The sequence below is a fragment of the Equus przewalskii genome, chromosome 10, assembly GCF_037783145.1.
Source record: "Equus przewalskii isolate Varuska chromosome 10, EquPr2, whole genome shotgun sequence".
NCBI lineage: Eukaryota > Metazoa > Chordata > Mammalia > Perissodactyla > Equidae > Equus > Equus przewalskii.
In genome coordinates this window covers 6996699-7015121 of record NC_091840.1, presented here as the reverse complement: position 1 = coordinate 7015121, position 18423 = coordinate 6996699, and the positions used below count along the sequence as shown (strand labels likewise).

General features: G+C 61.5%; 1 protein-coding gene across 5 annotated transcripts; it reads right to left on the bottom strand.

The window, feature by feature from the left end:
* Window positions 1–1408: 1408 nt before the first annotated feature.
* GRIN2C (glutamate ionotropic receptor NMDA type subunit 2C) lies at window positions 1409–17733 on the bottom strand. Of its 5 annotated transcripts, none has more exons than XM_070560041.1 (14): window positions 17437–17733; window positions 11991–12404; window positions 10140–10350; window positions 9355–9953; window positions 8904–9029; window positions 7744–7955; window positions 7430–7595; window positions 6918–7071; window positions 6350–6475; window positions 5789–6018; window positions 5238–5398; window positions 4509–4696; window positions 3367–3599; window positions 1409–2930 (listed from the first exon to the last, which is right to left on the bottom strand). In XM_070560041.1, exons 1-14 carry the CDS (start codon window positions 17497–17499, stop codon window positions 1830–1832), a joined length of 3984 nt encoding a protein of 1327 aa, XP_070416142.1. In that variant the 5' UTR covers window positions 17500–17733; the 3' UTR covers window positions 1409–1829. The 5 variants fall into 5 exon arrangements, with proteins under 5 accessions (XP_070416142.1, XP_070416138.1, XP_070416139.1 ...); XM_070560037.1 differs by having other exon boundaries at window positions 7430–7592; window positions 17437–17633; XM_070560038.1 differs by lacking the exon at window positions 17437–17733 and adding an exon at window positions 15682–15819.
* Between the last annotated feature and the right edge of the window lie 690 nt (window positions 17734–18423).

Here is an 18423-nt window from a genome sequence, read left to right as displayed (position 1 = left end):
ACCTGCTGCAGCCTTCCACCCAGGGCTGCCCTCGGACTCAGGCAGGCTGAGGGCTCAGGGCTGAGGGCCGGTGGCCAACTGTTAACCCTCTCACTACCAGTAGCTGCAACCAAAGTCAAGCTCCTTTCTGGGGCGCTGGCCTCCAGCACTCAGCTAGACACACACTCGCCGCCTGCAGTTGAGCCTCCCAATCGTGGACCTGGATCCACGGAAACCCACAGGGCAGAGAACATGAAAACGACTTTAAGGGACCAGGGCCCCCCCATTCCTGGGGTAGTCAGGCTCTCCAGCCAAGAATGGAGAGGTATTAGAAATATCCTCCACTCTACCATTTCAGCTGCTGTCACTCCCAAAACCAAAGAAAAAACTTGGCTTTCATGGCCCAGCCCCAGCAGAGGCCTCTGTGTAGACTGCAGCACAGGTCAGGCTTCCTGGGCACCAGCATGGAGTCGTGTGCGAAAGGGCACTGGGCAGCAGCTGCACCCAGCGGTGCTGGCATCCAGGTCCCCTCTCTGGTCCCCTCCCCATCACAGGGAGGTCACTTTTGCCCTGCCTCACTTGGCTTGTTGAGGACGCAAAGCCTTGGGCTCTACGTGCTCACAGTTAGAAAAGGGTCTGTCGGCACCAAGCATGCTCACCGCTCACCATGTCTGTGGAATGAATGGAAGAATGAGTGCTTGCCTGCTTCACAGTCATGGTGGGGGCTAAATGTGATCGCAGAAGTGGAAACATAGAGAAGTGTAAGCAAGAGCCATCTTTTTAGATGGTCCAGGGCTGGTGACATGTGACAGAGAAAGGAGGTGGGGCTGGGAGCCCAGAAGGAGGATGAAGGACTGAGATGGAGACAGGCAGATTCTCTCCCTCCCAAGGAGACCCAGCATCAGCAAGGCTGAGCCGTGCCTGACCCCAGAAGCCACCTGTGCCAGGCTTCCAGCGCCAACAGGCCATTCCGAACTCTGCACATCCACCATGGAGAGGATGCGGCCAGCCGGGGTCCAGGAGGGCCCAGCAGGATCCCAACAACAGACCTCCCTCTGTTGTATCCACCCTGACACTGTCAGGCTCCCAGGTGGGTCCCTGGCAGGGCAGGACACCCACAGCCCCTGGCACAAGCGTCAGTCTCCTTTTCAAGGAGACTGAAGGATGAACTCCATTCATCACCACCAGAGCTCCCATGCTGAGCACATTTGTCACATCCGGCACCAGGGTGGGTGAGAGCTGGCACTGAATACCAAGTGGCGTCTGCTGCCTGGAGCCCTCTCTCAGCCTCACCTCTCAGATACTCCCCAGCTGCCCACCTGTTCTAGGCAGACACCCCACCTGGGGTACTCTCATGATGCCCCTATTGCCCACAGGCTGTGATGTGCCCCGTCCAGGGATTCGGAATGAGGCAGCCAGGACCAGTGAGTTGAAAAAGGTTTGTTTAATGTCCCAGCACTCTGAGGAGAAGGAACTCCAGCAGGACGGAGCAAGGAGTGGGACAGCCCTGCCCCAACCCTGAGTACCAGCTTCCATGCTTCCACACCAAGCCCCCAGCAGCCATGACCAGGAACTGGCTAACAACAGAGCAGGGAGACCCACTGCTCCCCATGACTCCGGGCCCAGTGGGAAGGGCTTTGCATGATTATGGGACAGCAAGAACCTAGCCCACATCAGGACCCCAGGCTGCTGAGGTGACTGAACTGACCATGGAAGATATCATCTGACACTGGGGTCCCAAGGGCGGGATTTCATGGCAGAAGCCAAAAAAACCCAAGCCCACCTACCCCCTAACCCTGGCAGTGCCAGGCGGAGAATCCAGCTGACCAGAAACCAGAGCAGCTGACCCCTCACACTTCTGACTCCAAGCTGGAGATCCGCCTCCAGGTGCAAGGTCCCCGGAAGGCATGGGTCCCACAGGTCACCCTGCTGACCTCTTCCAGCTCCCCACTGTCCCTGTAGCCTGTGCTCAGCCCCGGGGTCCTGCTCCTGTGCCCGGGAGGCCCCCATGCCCCAGCGAGCCAGGGGCTGTGGCTGGCACAGGGTGGGAGGTGAGGGCAGACAGCCCTCCAGCAAAGCGGCAGGTGGGCATGGGCGTGGAGGCAGGCGTGCTGTCTGTGCGGCCAGGCGGGGACCCCTACCCACACGCCGTCCTGGCAGGCCTCCCGGTAGGTCGGCAGCCGCATCGACTGCGCCTGCGCCAAGCGCCCGCAGGCCCGGTGGACACACCCAGCGGGCGGTGAGCTGGGCCGGGCGAAGGCTTCGGCCACCGAGCTGGGCAAGGAAGCGTGGCGCGGCCGCGGGCCTTGGGTCCAGGCCGCGTGCAGCAGGGCCTCCCGCCGGGCCAGTTGCTCTGGCCCGAGCAGCGGCAGGTCATCGGGCTCCGGGGGCTCCGGGAAGAGCGGAAGGAAGGGGCGCCCGGACCGGTCGGCTCGAGGGAAGGAGCTGTAGTGGCAGTGCTCAGGCGACAGAGGGCGGTCCGGGAGCGCGCGTCGCTCGGAGGCCGAGATGTGCCACCCTCCGCGCCGGGCCCGCACTGGCCACCGCGCCTCCCAGGCCCGCCGGTCCGGCACCCGGGAGACGTCAGGCAGGGGCGGCCCGGGCGTCGGGGGACGACCCGGGGGCTGCGGGGCCCTGTGCCCCTGTGCGGCGCGGTCCCCGCCCGGCGGCCCCCAGCCCGTGGGACTGGGCTCTGGGGGCGGCCCAGGGGTGGGCGGCCGCGGGCCGGGGCAGGCGGGCGGCGGGGGCGCACGGCGGCCGCCGCCCCAGCTCTCGATGGTGCGCGTGGCGCGGTCCAGGGAACTGCTCACGCCCGCTGTGGCCACCATGTCGCGCGCCGCCTGCAGCATCTTGAGCACGCTGGCCTGGGCCGAGTCGGCCGTGAGGTCCGGGCTGGGCGGCCGCGCGGGGCTGGCCAGGCTCTGCACGCCGCTAAAGCAGCTGTAGATGCCCTGGGCGGGAGCGAGGAGGCGCGGTGGGCGGTGAGCTCCTCTCGGGCACCGCCCACCTCCCCGGTCCAATCATCAGCCCAGGTATCTGTAAGTCCTGGGGAGCAGCTAACATTTGTTAAGCGCCGACTGTGGGCCGGGCACAGTGCTGCTGGGAATTACAGAAGAGCTGTCTGAGACTCCAGGAGGTTAATTCCTCCTAAAGTCACACAGCTTGTAAACGCCAGTGAGGATTCCACCCGGGTCAACCTGGCTCCAGAGTCCCACCCTGCCTGTTGGAGAAGGGCTCTGCTCCTCATCTGCTGGTTGACACTGGCAGGCCATGCCAAATCTCAGGACCTTAGTTTTTACATCTATAAATGGGGTCATGGCCAGCTCTGACTTATCCAGGTTGGTGCCCTTAGAGCTGGAGCCTATCTAGGGCCAAGTGGGCACCTACCCTGCTGAAGGCCAGCAGGAAGTCCAGGTGGGACGTGGTGGGCACCGAGTGGCGCAGCTTCCAGTAGACCAGGTGCTCCCAGGCGAAGACCAGCAGCGCTAGCCCCATGGCCACGAGCAGCATGTAGAAGACGCCAGCCATGTTGTCGATGTCCAGCTTGCTGCTCATCACCTCGTTCTTCTCGTTCTGGCAGATCCCCGAGAGCCACACTGTCTCCAGCTTCTGTGTCTCCCCTGGGGGCACACCTGCCTCAGGAAGGACCCTCCCAGTGCTCACCCAAGCCTAGAGCAAGAAGGGGTCTGGGGCCAGGGTGCCACCCCTTGTAGGACCACACAGGATCCCACCTGGCAGGGGCAGGATTGGCAGGGGGTGTGGGAGTGTCAATGAGTAGAAAGAAAGGAAAGCAGAGTGGGGGCTGGGGTGGGCAATGCCAGCCTTTGACATGCCCCCTCTCACATGCCCATAAAAGCTTGTAAGTAAAGACTTAATGTACATTTTATTATTAATTTATTCATCAAACTCTTATTGATCACCCACATGCCAGGCATGGAGCTGGGCAGCCAGAGACAAAGGCCTGGGCCCCAAGGAGACCGTGAGCACCTCCATTGCTCTCTCTCTCATTATTCTGTGATACTGGTGGAAAATTAGGGATTTATCTGACAGGGTTGGAACTCTAAGCGCAAAGCTCTCTCTGGGTTTTGGGGCTGGCTCAGCTGGACTGCTGACCCATGTGAGCCCCTGGTCCCAAGGAAAGCTGGCCGCAGCTCTGGGACAACACAGGCCCTTGGCGCTACCCCAGGTAATCTCAAGATGGGCAAGGTGGGGGGAGGGGTCTTAGGGAAAAGAAAGTTCAGCCACCCCTAACCCTTCCTGTGCAGCCTGAGCGCCTTCCTACCCTTCAGGAACTCCCACTCCCTCCCGCAAACCATCCACTCCCCAGGCCTCCATCCAGTCCTTCCTAATACCCTCCCACACCTACTGCCCCAACCTCTCACCCCCAGAGACGTCTCCCTGCCCACAGGCCCTGGGGACACAGGGAATGGTAGTGGAGATGCTGACCAGCCATCGGGCAGCCGTCCCGACCTTGGGCTCCACAGCCCACCCTGGACCCACCTCAGTCCCCCAGCGGCAGCAGCACCCACCGTCCCCCACGAACTGCAGGAGCGCCAGGTCAATGGCCCGCTTCCAGTGGGAGTCCTTCTGCATGGCAATGCCGTAGCCGGTGGTAGCAAAGACCTTGCCAGAGCCAATGGTGACCAGCTTGCAGCCCTCATCCTTGCCCGCCATGTAGTTGAGGACAGCAGCGTCATAGATGAAGGCATCCAGCTTCCTGAGGACAAGCCAAGCCCTGAGGCCAGGGATCATGCGAGGTGGAGACACCAAACCTGGGGCCTGACAGGCATCTTGGCCACATGAGCCTGCTGGGCACCGCCTAGGAGGGCTGGATAGTCAGAGCCTTCTCTGGTTCCCTTGGGTCCTGGATGCAGAAAAGACCTCTCCCATAGCTCGGGGGCCCTACCTACCCTCCTCCTCAGAGAGGCCAGGAGACTTTCTGCCCCCAGAGGACACACCCTATCTTCCCAGCCCCTCCAGGCCCCTAAGACCCTAAGAAGATCACAATCACCACCTCAGGCCAAGGCTGAACCCTGGTCAACACCACAGCTGTGTCTCTGGGCCACATGGTGGGCATCCACTTTTGCTTCAGGTTCCATTCTGCCCTGAGACCTCCTCACCACCTCCCCAAGAGTCCTGCCGGACAGCCCAGCCTCATGTCCCTTCCTTGGGTCTCTCAGGAAGGGACAGAGCTGAGGTTGGTCACTGGGAAGACGTAGGTAGACAGTCAGAGGGGAGGTGCAGGGCGGAGAACCCACCCCATCTTGAGGCTGGTGAGTGCATCTTCCACTGAGCGCTGGTTGAACTTGACCATGTGAGTGTGCATGTCGCGGTAATTGCTGCGGATGTTCCGCTCGGTGCTGCCGTTGGGCACTGTGCCGAAGCGGAACGGCGGGTACTGATCTTGAGGCCGCTGGAACTGTGGGCAGTGGGAAGCCACCATTTGTAACCCTTTCTCCAACCTTCCAGGCACCAACGCCACCCCTCGACCCCAGCCCCAGAGCCAGCCCTGCAGTCTGCACTTGCATAGTGAGAACAGAAAGGTCTTAGATACTCTCTAGGCCACGCCTGTGTTACAAATGAGCAAACTGAGGCTGGGACAGGGAGAGACTTACTCAAGGCCACTCATTCAATGGGCCTGAGCCATCTCTCCCCCACTCCCCCAGCACCCTCCTCACCAGGCTCCCCAGTTTCTTCCTGCTCCCGCCTCCAGTTCAAATGCCGCTGACTCCAACTGTCCTGTATCCCACCCAAGGCCTGCCCCTGCCCTTGGCATCCCCCTGCCCTCCACTGGCCGTAGCTCCAGAACCTTCTTGTCACTGAGGCCGGACACAGTGTCGATGTACTGCTCCTGGATCATGAAAGCAGCCAAGTTGGCCGTGTAGCTGGCGAGGAAGATGACGGCGAAGAAGGCCCAGACCAGGACCATGATCTTGCTGGTGGTACCCCGGGGGTTCTCGATAGGCACTGAGTTGTTGAACACCAGTGCCCACAGCAGCCACACGGACTTGCCGATGGTGAAGGACGGGCCACCAGACTCTGGGGATGGAAGGATGGACACTGGGGGTCCTCCTGCCCAGGACAGAGGGGCTCAGGTCTCAGCCCACCCAACTCCATGGCTCCAGTCTCCACTCTGTCCTGGGTAGGTACCCCATCCCTGGCCATCTTCAGCCCAGAGCAAGTCAACTCACCTTCTTTCTCTCTCTCACGTATCTGATGGGCCCCTGCATGGGGTCCGAAGGCCAGAGACCATCCACAGGATCATTCTCGGCATTCTTGGCATTCTCAGAAGGGCCCCTGTGGGCCTGAGCCCACCCCTCTGGGATGCTCCAACCCTGCTCCCTCATCCCAGGCCCAGGTGAGAGCTTACTCTTGCCGCTGGTGAGGTTCTGGTTGTAGCTGACAGGGCTGAAGTACTCAAACATGAAGACGGTTATGGCCACGACAGTGAGACACATGACGAACATCATCACCCACACCGAGGGGCTGTAGGGCTCTGGGAACAGAGGGAGGTAGCTCAGAGGTACAAGGGGGCTGCACGAAAAATGCTGAATTCCTAGTCAAGTCAGAGACTAGCACCACTTCCCACCTGCGCCGGCTCCTCCAGCCCCCCAAGCAGCTTCTCCACTCATTCCACGGTCCCAGCCTGCTGGGCACGACCTGAAGCCAGCCTGTCTTCCCAGATTTCCTTCCCACACAATGGCGCCACCACTTATCCTGCTCATCTCCATCCCCCACCCTTACCCGACACCCAGGCTCAGAACAGACCTCCACTTCACCTCTTCCCTCTGCATTCCACTCCCCTACAGCTCTGGCCTCTGCTCAACCACCCAGGCACCCAAGGCTGTGTGACTGCCCTCTGAGGGCTCACCCCAAACTCCCCATCTCCACTCATGCTCCACACATCCAACAGCCATCCCTGCCCACCCGAGCCGCACCCAGGAAGGCCGAGGGGGAGACGGTGCCGTTGCTCCGAGCCACCATCACACTGATGCCCGTCTCCACGAAGGGCACGGAGAAGTCTACAATCTCAGAGCGCTCCTCGTTGATGGTGAGGGAGCCGATGGCCATGTCTGCCCGCTTGTAGTACACCTGGGGGCCGTGGAGCCAGGCCCAGATTGGGGGAGGGGCTCCCACAGGCTGGAGCACTCTCCCCAGTTTCCCTCCGGTCCCCCTTCCAGCACCCACTGGCTGAGTCAGTTGTTCCCATCTGGGGTCCTCAGAGTCCCACTTTCAGTACTGGCCACCTCGGGGTCATCAGTGGTGACAGGTTCAGTCTCCCCCGCCAGCTGGGAGAGCCTTAGGAGCCGGGCCTGGGCCCCACCCTGACTGATGCCCAGCACTGGAGAAAGCACCTATGGGAAATCTGGGGGAGGCTGAGGGATGCGTGGGGCCTGGGGCAGCAGGCAGCGGGCAGGGTGGGCGTGGGTGGACCTCAGGGCGGGCCTACCTCCCCGATCATGCCGTTCCACACACCGCGCACTCTCTTGCCATGTTTGCCGTTGGTCACCAGGTACAGGTCGTAAGAGAACTTGACCACCCTGGCCAGCTTCTTGAGGATGTCGATGCAGAAGCCCTTACAGCAAAGCTTGGTGTAGGGGGCTGCGTCACCACTGCTGCCACAAGGAGACCACCGGGAGTCAGAGCCAGCAGCTCCTCCCAGCCTGGCATGCGGACCCTACCCAAGCATAGGACACACACAACACCTGCCATCACACAGCAGCACGTGGCTCACACCGGACCTCCCCACGCGTTCTCACAAACCTGAAGGTGTGGTTGCTCTGCCTGCGACAGGGCACAGTATTGGGCACACAGCTGCCTGAGCCAGGGTCAGGGCTCTCCACAATGACAAAGGGCCGCTCTTCTAGTGTGGCCACTGTCAGGTGCCGGCTGTCCACCACGGGCTGCAGGGAGGCACTGTAGCGAGGCCACACTGGGTACTTCATGTGGAGGATGCCGTGGTCCCAGCGCCCCACCTGCAGAGGGTGACCAGCTTCAGCCTGGGACCTCCAGCCCTACTACCCCCACCATCTGGGTGGGGCCTCCCAGGGCCAAGAATCCCCCTCCCTCACCTAGGGACACTTGAGGCAGGAGAGAGCAGGACTCGGGCCGAGAGCATTTGGAGAACAGGAGAGTTGGGGCAAGGGGCTGGGCATGCGCCCGAAGGGAAGGGAGGGCTCCCTGCAGCCTCTGCCCGGCCGCTGGTCCCTGCACTTCCCAGTCCAGACTCCACACCGCTGCTGGGCCACAGCATCATCCTAAAGCCCAGACCGAGCCCGCCTTACCACACTCGTTCCCCTTGGCCTTAGTCCCTCGCCCAGTACTCAAGGCCCTTCATTTGCAGTTCCAACTTATGCCCATCACCCTATCCTTCCTCAGTCTCTACACCCCCAAACATATCACTTAAAAATGCCCCAAACCCTCCTTCCCCTCTGTCTATACCAGGCTAGTATCCCCTCCTGGTGGGCTCCTACTCAACCCTCCACAGCCCAGCCCAGATGTCCCAATTTCTGTGAAGCCTGCCCCAGCCTTGCCTCCTTTGAAGGCAGAACTAATTTCTGCTCCTCCTCTCTGCTCCCATAATGCTTTGCACACACCTCAACTCGAGCACTCATCTCCCCAAATTCTATTTGTTTACACCTCTGTCTGGCCAGCACGGCTGCGGGCTACTCCTCCAGAGGCAGGACTATGTGATAAGAGTGCTTGATAAGTTCTGTCGTGGAGGGAGCCCAGGGTGTTGGGGAGCCCAGAGCAGAGGCATCCCACCCTCCCTGGGGGACCTGGAAGCCTTCCCAGTGGAGATGTCTCAGCTGAGACAGGAAGGACGAGGGGCTGGATAAGGGGAAGAAGGGACACTCTGCTCAGCTGTGGGACAAGAAGGGCTGGGGACAAAATGAGAGGAAACCGAGGGTCCCTGGGCTCACCCCCTTCTCACCATCTCCCAGAGGCGGTGCCGGTTGAGGGCGATCACAACCATGGTGGGCTGGGCCAGGTACCCACCAGGGCTGAAAGAAAAGTCTCGGCCCTCCCAGGTGACATTCAGGAGATGCCTGCGAGGCGGAAAAGCCAGAGTGTCCGCTTAGCCCAGCCGGCAGCCCCTCCCAGGACCAGACGCCCTGCCCCCACCTGCTGCCTCACCACCACCGACAACCGAAGGGTTTAACGTGAACTTATTGTTCGTTTCCCCGTATTGACGCCCCCCTCCCCATCCTCCCACACACACACACAAAGAAACTAAGGCCCAGAGAGGTGAGGTAACTTGGACTCAGGCACACAGCTAGTGGGAGGTGTGGCCAGCCAGCCCAAGTTCACTGTCATCCAGGTCCCCTGAGGCGCCCTCCGCCCCCGACTCCCATGCCCTGGGCTGGTGCCCACCTGTAGAAGGCCTCCCGGGCAGCGCTGACAGGCCCGGGGTGGCTGCGGCAGTCCCCAGCGGGAGCAGGCAGGGCGCCATGCTGGCGCCGGTAGCCGTGGGCACCCAGGGCCAGGATGGCCACGCCGTCGCGGACCTTCTGGCGCAGGCTCAGGCGCCAGCTCTCGGTGACGACGCTGATGAGGCCCACGGGGAAGGAGGCAGGGGGCGCGTCGGTGCTGCCGAGCGCCAGGTTGGGCACCAGCCACACGTGTCCAGGCCCCACCAGGCCGGCCTGCGCCGCCTCGGCGAAGAGCACCTCGGCCTCCTCGCGCGAGCAGTAGGCCACCAGCACTGGGGCGTCGACCTGGCGCAACAGGCGCTGCGTGCGCGCGCGCGGCCCGCCCGGGCCCAGCTCCAGCGTGAGCACGTCCAGCAGCCGCCAGCCCACGTAGCTGGCGTCGGCCACGGCGCGCACGCCGTCGAGGAAGAGCGCGTGGCCCGGGTGCAGGCTGGTGATCACGGCGAACGCGCTCCAGTCGTACTCCTCCAGCACCTTGAACAGCACCTGCAGCTGCTGCTCCAGGGACACGCCCAGCTGCAGGAAGGCGGAGCCCGGCTCCTGGGGGGCGGGGCAGGGGCGGGGCCTGAGCCGGGCGGGGCGAGCCGAGCCCCGCCCCGCGCCCCCGCCCCTACGTCTGCTCCCTCGTCTGCTCCCGGACGCGCTTGTGTGCCGGGAGCCCCTGTCCCGCAACACCTCCCTCCCGCCCCGACGTGGTGCCTAACCCCTGCCGCCCGTTAGAATCACCTGGAGAGCTTTTAAAAATACTCCTGCCCGGACCCCACCCGACCAATGCCGGACCGCAGAGCAGCAGCAACAGCGTCACCCGGGAGTTTATTGGACATGCAGATTCTCGGGCGCATCGCAGACCTACGGGACCAGAATCTCTGGGGATGGCGCTCAGGAATCTGTATGCCAACAAGCTCTTCGGGGGATTCTTGAGCCCACTAGTTTGGCGCTGCCCCAGAACAAATGAATCGGAATCTCAGAGATGGCAAGTTGGACGCCTGTATTTTTCTAAAGCACTATGAGAGTGGAGAACCACCTGCTGAGAGCGAGTGTCGGGCCTAAAGATAGCTGGGAAAGCGCTGTCCTGCGCGGAGCCACAAACCACAAACGCCCAGGGCCCCGCCAGCCCGAGCCTGGGCTAGTGCAGTCCCCTCCTAGCTGTGGGCTCCCTGCTGCCACTGCAAGCCCCTCCAGGATTTCACCACACTGCGAGTGTCCCCATCTTCTTAAAAAGCAAATCCAGAGAAACTCTGCGGGACGAGTAACCCAGTTCCTTCAACAAACGAAATGCAAGACAAAAAGAGGGATGAAGGAGGAGCCTAGAGATCAGCTCTGAAGCCACGGCAACCAATCGCCGTGCGGGAAGCTAACTTGGCTCCTGATCAAAAAAACAAAAATAAACATTTATGATATTTATGAGACAGTGGGGAAAATTTGCACACTGGCCAGATATTTGATGACATTGAGGAATTTTTATTTTCTAGATGTGATGGTGTATGGTGGTTTTATTATTTTTTAAAGCCCTATCTGCTAAACATATGTACTGAAATACTTATGGATGGATAATAGGCTGTCTGGGCTTTGCTTCAAAACAACATAGAAAGGGGGGTGTGTGGGTGGGGGTAGGGATCAGGCAGGGTTGGCCAGAGGTGGATGGGGGTCATGGGCTCATTATACTTTTCTACTTTCGTGTAGGCTCAGAATTCTCCATAATACAAAATAATCATAAAAGAAAAGAAAATCAGGTGAGTCTCCCCTCAATACCTTTGGCTCCCCCTTACTTAAGGTAAAACCCAAATGTCTTCCCATGTGGTCAGGACCCCACCTCCCTCTCCAAGTTTCTCTCTGTTCCTCAAAACTCCAAGCTCCTTCCTGTCTTGAGGGGTCCACACCGTCTGCTCCCTCTGCCTAGTACACTCTCCCCCACTCCAAGCCCACATGCCTTACCAACTCCCCCATCCTCCAGGTCTCAGCTTTGATATCATTTCTTAAGAGACCTTCTCTGATCAACCCCCTACCTAAATGGGGGCCCTGCTAGACTCTCTCACGGCATCCTGTATTTTTCCTTCGGAACACTATCTCAGCTATGACTGCAGAAGAAAGTGTGTTTACAACTTTCTTCCCACGGGATGCAAGCTCTTTGAGGGCGTGCATCCCCCACCCCTCAGATAGCGACTCCCCCACCCCCCCATGCTCTCCCCAGCAGGTTAACCACATCAGATCCCATGCCCAGCCTGGCCCTCTGCCCCTAGGACTGGAGCTTGACCAAAGAAGGCCAGAGAAGCAGAGAGAAGGTGGGCCAGGGCTGCCCTCCACAGCCAGAGGTGGACTTGCCACTTGCTCACTCCTCCTCAAGACACAAACATGAAAGCGGCCCAGAAAGTTATCTTCTAGAACATGGCGACATCATTCCCACAACCTTCTCCTCCCTCACCCATGTCATACCCTCGGCCCCCACCTCCCTGCCAGTCCCCCCAGTCTCAGTTCCCAGGACGTAAGTCTCTCCTTGGCCCAGATTCAGCCCCATTCCCCCAGCCCTAGCCTCGCTCCAGGCCCAAAGGACAAGGGGACAGGAGTTTGGACAGGCACCTTAGGGGTGAGGACCACAGCAGAGCCCCCACTGATGCTGAGGATGGGCACGTGGGTCTGAGAGGAGATGAAGTCGAGTATCTGGGCCACAGCCTCCGTGCCCACGTTGTCCTCAAAGACGATGCCATGGACGTGAGCAGCGCCCAGGAGCCCGCAGATCTGGGTGAGGAGGCTGCTGGGGTTGGTGTTGTTGACCCCCACGGTGAGCGGCTGGATCTCCAGGGGCAGGTCCAGGAAGCTCTGGGGGGTGAGGCGGGTACGGGCCTGGGCCTGCGGCAGTCCCGAGCTGCCAAACACCACGGCCACCGTCACAGTCTGCTCACGCTGTCCTGGGCCCGGCCCTGCCCAGGCACCAAGGAGTGAGGTGAGCAGCAGGGCTGGCCCCAGGGCCCCACCCATGTCCACTGGAGGGTCCTATGGAAAGATCAGGATAGGCACAGGAAGGGAGAGAGAAGCACAGAGAAAAAAGATGAACAGACAGACAGGAGGTGAAGGCCAGAGTCAGAGGGACACACATCCAGAGGATGAAAGAGAAGAGAGGGAAACCTCTCTCCAAAAAGAGAAGCAGAGAGAGAGGGAGACAGACAGACATGGACAGACAAAGAGAAAGGACAGAGAGGTTAGCTGAGCATCCCAAGGGCAGCCCAGGGGGCAGAGGCTGGGAAGACATGAGCCACAGTAGAAGCTCATCGCTTCTACTCTGCTGTTGAACAACATGCTTGGTTAGAAAGGCCAGACCTCTGGAAACTCATCCGCCTGGGTCCTGCCCTAGGAAGGTACACTGAAAATGGTAGTCTGGTGTCCAAGTGCTTGCATTTGACTCAAACAGACCTGAAAGCACGTCCCACTTCTGCCACTTACTAGCTGTGTGACCTCGGGGAAGTTGCTTAGCCTCTCCGAGCCACATTTTCTTGCTTGCCATAATCACAGGATCTACCTCACAGCCGTGTGAGGGCTACCCACTGTTATCAGCATCCTTATCCCATAGGTGACAGCCCTTCAGCCAGGTGAAGGAAAACGGCTCTTGTAACACACATCCTCCTTCTCCATCCCAAACCGAATCTAACATCTCGCAGGACCCTGCTCTGCGTGGCCCTGCCTGGCACAGAGCCCCCTGCTCCTGGGCACTGGACATCCCTACCCTCCCCGCAACCCCTCCATGGCCTCAGTTAGTAGCGGCTCTTGCACAGCAGGAGTGTGACACCACTGACTTGTGCAGGGCTCAGGGTCACCTGACACCCCGAGGTGTCTTACACACGAGCTGCTTCCCCAGGCCATGCTGGTGGGCGGGTTCTTTTTAACTTAACCCAAGGGCCTGACGTGTACCCTTGCTAAATAAACATCATTGCTCTGGACTGGGACCAACAGCCAAGCCGGTGAGGGTAATGTGAGACCTGAGGGGCGCCCACTGCCTTAGCTCTCCCTCCCTGCTGGCCATTGGCCACAGCTCTGCCACCCTCTCCATCTTCATCACATCCCCAAGAAAACTTCTGAACAGGGGAAAGCCAAAGGGTGACCAGGGTGGGCCTGGTTTAACCTCAGGCTGAGAAGACAGGATTTGGGGCAGGGGAGGAAACAATGTACTCATTTTGGCGTCCTTGATATCTACCCCCATGTATGGTTTCTTAGTACACTGACTTAGGATGTCAGCCTGGAGACACATGTGAGTCTGGGACTGGAACCTAAGCCACGCCATGACCCACCACACCTCAGCTACCAGCAATCAGGGGTTTCCAATTATACCTGCAAAGGGCACTGTCCTGCTGGCTCCTCCCTCTGCAAGGCCTTTCTGTGCTCATCTCTGCCCACACCTCCAGGCCCTGCAGTTCCCTGCCCTCTGGGAAGGCCCAGCCTGCCCCACCGCTGCCTCCCAGCTCTGAGCTCCAGGTCTGTGCTGTCCAATACGGCAGCCACCAGCCACATGTGACTACGAGATCTAAAATGGGGCTCAAACTGAGCTAGGCTGTAAGAGTAAAATACGTACTGGATATTGAAGGCTTAGCATGAAAAAAAGAAAATATCTCATTAATATTTTCATATTGATTACATGTTGAAATAATATTTTAGATATATTGAGTTAAACAAAATGTACTATTAAAATTAGGTTCACCTGTTTCTTTTTACTTTTTCTAATGTGGCTACCAGAACATTTTAAATTACGCATGCAACTCTCCTCTGTTTCTTTTGGACAACATGACTCCGGATGAAGGACCCAGACCCTCCCTCAACTCCAGGGGCACCACCCCAGAGACTCTCCCTAATGGGAAGGTGCCCTCTAAGATTAGAGCCAAGGAGGAGAGGAAGTTGCGGCAGGCTGTGCCTCTCACCGGGAGCCATCACACAATGTCTCTGGAGGGAGGGGCCCCATCAGCCAGTCTCTGAGCTTCAAGTAGCAATGGGCAGATCGGGGAGATTCAGACTGCAGAGTCTTACCACCCGCGGACACCCAGCCACCCCCACAAGGCAGGAGGGTCATACCCCAGCCCTGGCCTAATCTAATCTCCCGCTCACCTCCCACCTCCTATCCCCTCCCCTCCTCGCCCTAGTGGCCTGAATGTCCCTCTGGCCGCTGCACCCCTCCTCAAACAGCATAGCTGCTCCCTGGTACCCACAAATGAAGTTCAGGCCCCTTGTTCCCATGGACAGGGCCCCACACACACTGACCACAGCCAACTGTCCTCCCCTCCACGGGCCCCACACCCCTGCCAGGCTGGCGGCCAGACAGCCCCCACTGTCCTCATCCCCAGGCCTTTGCTCTGCTCTTCTCTCAGGTTGGAATGTCCTCTTCCCACTGCCTCGGTCTTGTCTACACGACAAAATTCCAGAACTTTCAGAGCTCAGCCTAAATCGCTCTCCCACAAGGCACCTGCCTTCCTCCAACCAGGCTGTGGACTCACAGGGTGAGAAGAGGTGGGGGCTGGGTGGGGCTATGTAAGTCTTCCCACGGCCTCCCTACCTCCTGGGTTGGGGAGCTCCCGCTGTGCCTCTGCCAGGCTCCACGGCTGACGTCATTTTGCCCCGGGGCAGGTCCTTGCCCACTGGATAATGCCCTGGCCCCACCCCTCCTCACTCCACCCCGCCCCCCCCCCGCACTGTTGATTTAGAGACCTCGGCCTACCCACTCAGGGTTCACACCTGTCACAAGCGGTCTGTTAAAGTAACGTTTGATGAACGCCAGGACCCCAAAAAGGCCCCAGGGAGGGTGGCAGTGGTCAGTCCTCCGGGACACCCAGCATCACCTCCACGTGCTTAGGACTCTTCTCTTCCCCCATTCTCCCCCAGGCTCAGGCAGTATTCCACCCACGGACGTGCACACACAGGCACACACATTCACACCCCAGGCACCGATGGCTCCTCCTGCTCCCAGGCCAGAGCCTTGGTCCCAGGAGTCGGCTCCACCCACCAGCCGCGGGACTTCCCGGGAGCAGAGGGACCCCGGCTGCTCGGCTCCTCAGGATCCACTGCCCTTCGGGAGAGCGGCCTCTGCTTTGCCGTCGGGTTTCCCTCCCTCCCCTTTGCCGAACTAAAACCCCGAAGCTAGGCGTCAGGGGAGAGGACTGGCCCTCCATCTTGCCCCCACTGGTGCGGGCACCAAGGTCTCCCCGCTCCCAGAGCCAGTCCCCGTCCCCGCGGATTCCACCCGGGCCCCCCGGGGGGGCCCCGCCCCCTCCCCTCAGCAGGAATCTCTTACACTCGGGTTGTGAAGTTCGGGGTATTTTTAGGCCGGCGATAAATAATTCATAGGGAACGTGGCATCAGGCTGCCCCAGCGGGAGGAGGGGGCGCGAGCGGCGAAAGCCACCGTCACCCGCGGCTCAAGGACACTCGCGATGCGGCGGCGGCGGCAGCTGCGGCGACTCCGGGCGCGGGGACCCGCGCCACGCCTCCTGGCGGCCAAACTGGGCACCACGCACTCGGCGCCCCCCCGCCTGGCTGCTACCCCTGCGGGCGTCTCTGACTCCCAGGCCCCCATCCCCACTCCCCCAAGCTGGGTCGCCACCCCAAGCCCCGCAGGTTGGTGGGGGGTCCCCAGCTGGCCTGGCAGGCGGCGCTGTGGGCGGGGTACCAGCCCAGATCTGCCCCAGGACCCGGGGGGAACCCAGAAGTCCGGGTTCTGGCCTACTCGTCTCCCTCACGCTCCTATTCAAATTCCTAGAACGGAGTTTAGGAGCAGGCTCGAAACCATCTGGTGCAGCCAGAAGCTAGACGGGCTCCGAGATAGAGCGGACGAGCCCCGAAAAAGTTCTTTTCCTCGATTTCTCCGTGGTTCGGGTCAGGGACCGAGCCAGGGCAGTGCCACTATCGGAGGGTTGGGGGACCAGCCGAAAGTCCCGCTGGGTGAGCAGGTCTAGGAACCAGGGAGGACCAGTGGGGTGAGCGTCAGGGCTCGGAGGGAACTCCCACTTCCTTACCCAGCAGGACCTTTGGACGAGTCTGGGACGCACCCCAGGGGATTTCTTGGCTGCTAGGTGCCTTCCTTAGCACGTCCCTGGCTCTGCCCGCCTACGCCTAGGCACGAACCGCCTTCCGCAGCAGGAGGCTCCGGGCTTCCCTTCCCTGCCGTCGGAGATGCTGGTCGAAGCCCCGGGGGCCAGCGCAACCCGCTGGTGCAGCAGCCAGGGCCCAGCGCGAGGGGCTCACGGCTCTCCGGGGCCCTCTTCGCCCAGCCTTCCCTTCGCGTCCTCGGAGCCTGGGTTCGCTGGGCGCGGGGTCAGCATTTGGGAAGATCCCACCGCCCCGTGCAGCCCAGCTGATTCCCTGAGGTCAGAGGTGGGAGCGTCATTCCGGGGCCGAGGAGAGGAAGAAGGAGAGCTGGCAGGGGAGGGGCCCTGGGGGACTCACAGCAGGTGAAGGGGCGGGGTGTGAAGGCAGATGCCCGCAGTAGGCGTTCGGCAGACCTCCGGGAGCCAGGGGGCCGGGCTCCTGGAGCCATCGACAGCCCCTTCTCGTCCTCTCTGCTCCGTGCCCTCTCCAGCCCCCTTCACTCTGGCCGAACCCGGCGGCGGCCCCAGCTCCCGGCCCCGCTCTCCGCTCAGCAGCTTCCAGCAGCAACAGTTGGCGGGTCCCGCAGCCCAGACTCCCGCGTCCCCGCACCGCCCCCTCCCCCGAGGTGCCGCGGCGCCAGGCAAAGAAGGAGCTGGAGGGCTCGGCGACCCGGAGACAACGTCTTGGGCGCCTCGCCCGCGTCCTTCCCTCGCGTCTGCCGCGCGCGCCTGTCACCTCGGCCTCTCTTCCTCGCCTCCTCTCCGCCCGCCCGGGGCCAAACCCCAGGCCTGGTCCCCGAGGGTCCCTGTCCCCTGGCTGTCCCCTCCTTGGGCTCCCTGCGCCGGCCAGACTCTCCCCGGTGTCCCGCGTCTGTCTCCGCCGTCCTTGCCCGTGCCGGCGCCGGAGCCCAACCCCAAGTTGGCGGCGAAGTTGGCGCCCCCGGCTCGCTGCCCGCCACTCACCGGGGGGAAGGGGCGCTGCGCCCGCGCCCAGAGCCCGCGCCGGCCGCCTCCCGCGCAACGCATGTCCCGGCGCCCCCGCTCCGCGCTCTGGCGCGTCTGTCCTAGCTTGGCGGGCGCCTGAGGCCAGGCGCCGCGGGGCCGGTGCCCGTGGCGCGGCCTGGAGAGCTGAGCAGGGCCCGCCCCCGCGCCCAGCGCCCCCCTCGTGGCCGGGTGCGCGCCCGGCTCCGTCCGGGGCTGGGCTGCGCGCCGCGCCACCGGCTCCCGGGGCTCGCCAGCCGGCTGTGGCGGAGCGCACGGCGCCGCCCGCGTGGCCCGCCCCACCGGGGACCGCCGCCTCCGCCCCGCCCCGGCCCGCCCCAGCCGGCCCACCCCGCCGCCGGCACCCGCGCTCCTCCAGGCCCCTCCTTGCTGGCCCGCTCGCCAGACGCCTGAGTCCCTTCTCTCCTCTCCGGGACTGTTTCCCGAGACCCGACACTCGGGGCCAAGTGTGGCCTCAAAAAAAACAGCCTGCCAGGAGCTCTGAGTTTGAGCCGCAGCTCACTAGCTGTGTGACCTTGGGCCTGTTAATTTCCAGGACCCCTCAGTCTACAAAAAGTGGAGCCAGCATCTTGGTGACTGGCATAAAAGACAGTGAACACACTTTGTAAACTGCACAGAGCTATGGAGATTGAGGTACTATTTTTAAAAGGCTTGTCCATCTGGCTGGGAATGGACAAGGCGGGAAGGCATGGGGAGCAACTAGAGAGGGGGGGCCCATGCCAAATGCCCCAGACCACAGGGAAGGCCTGGGGCAAACTGCTGCCCAATCCCCTTACTCCCACTTTTTTCTCTTGTTTTGGTTGTACTGGGGGCTAACCAGGGAGGGGACCAGGTGGTGGGGCCAACAGAGCACGCAGGCTGGGGTCCCACGGTGAGTGCAGTGTAGGCAGAAGGCAGGCAGGCCGCAGCAGCAGGGCCAAGCCGAGAAAGGCAGGGTGGGTGCCAGGC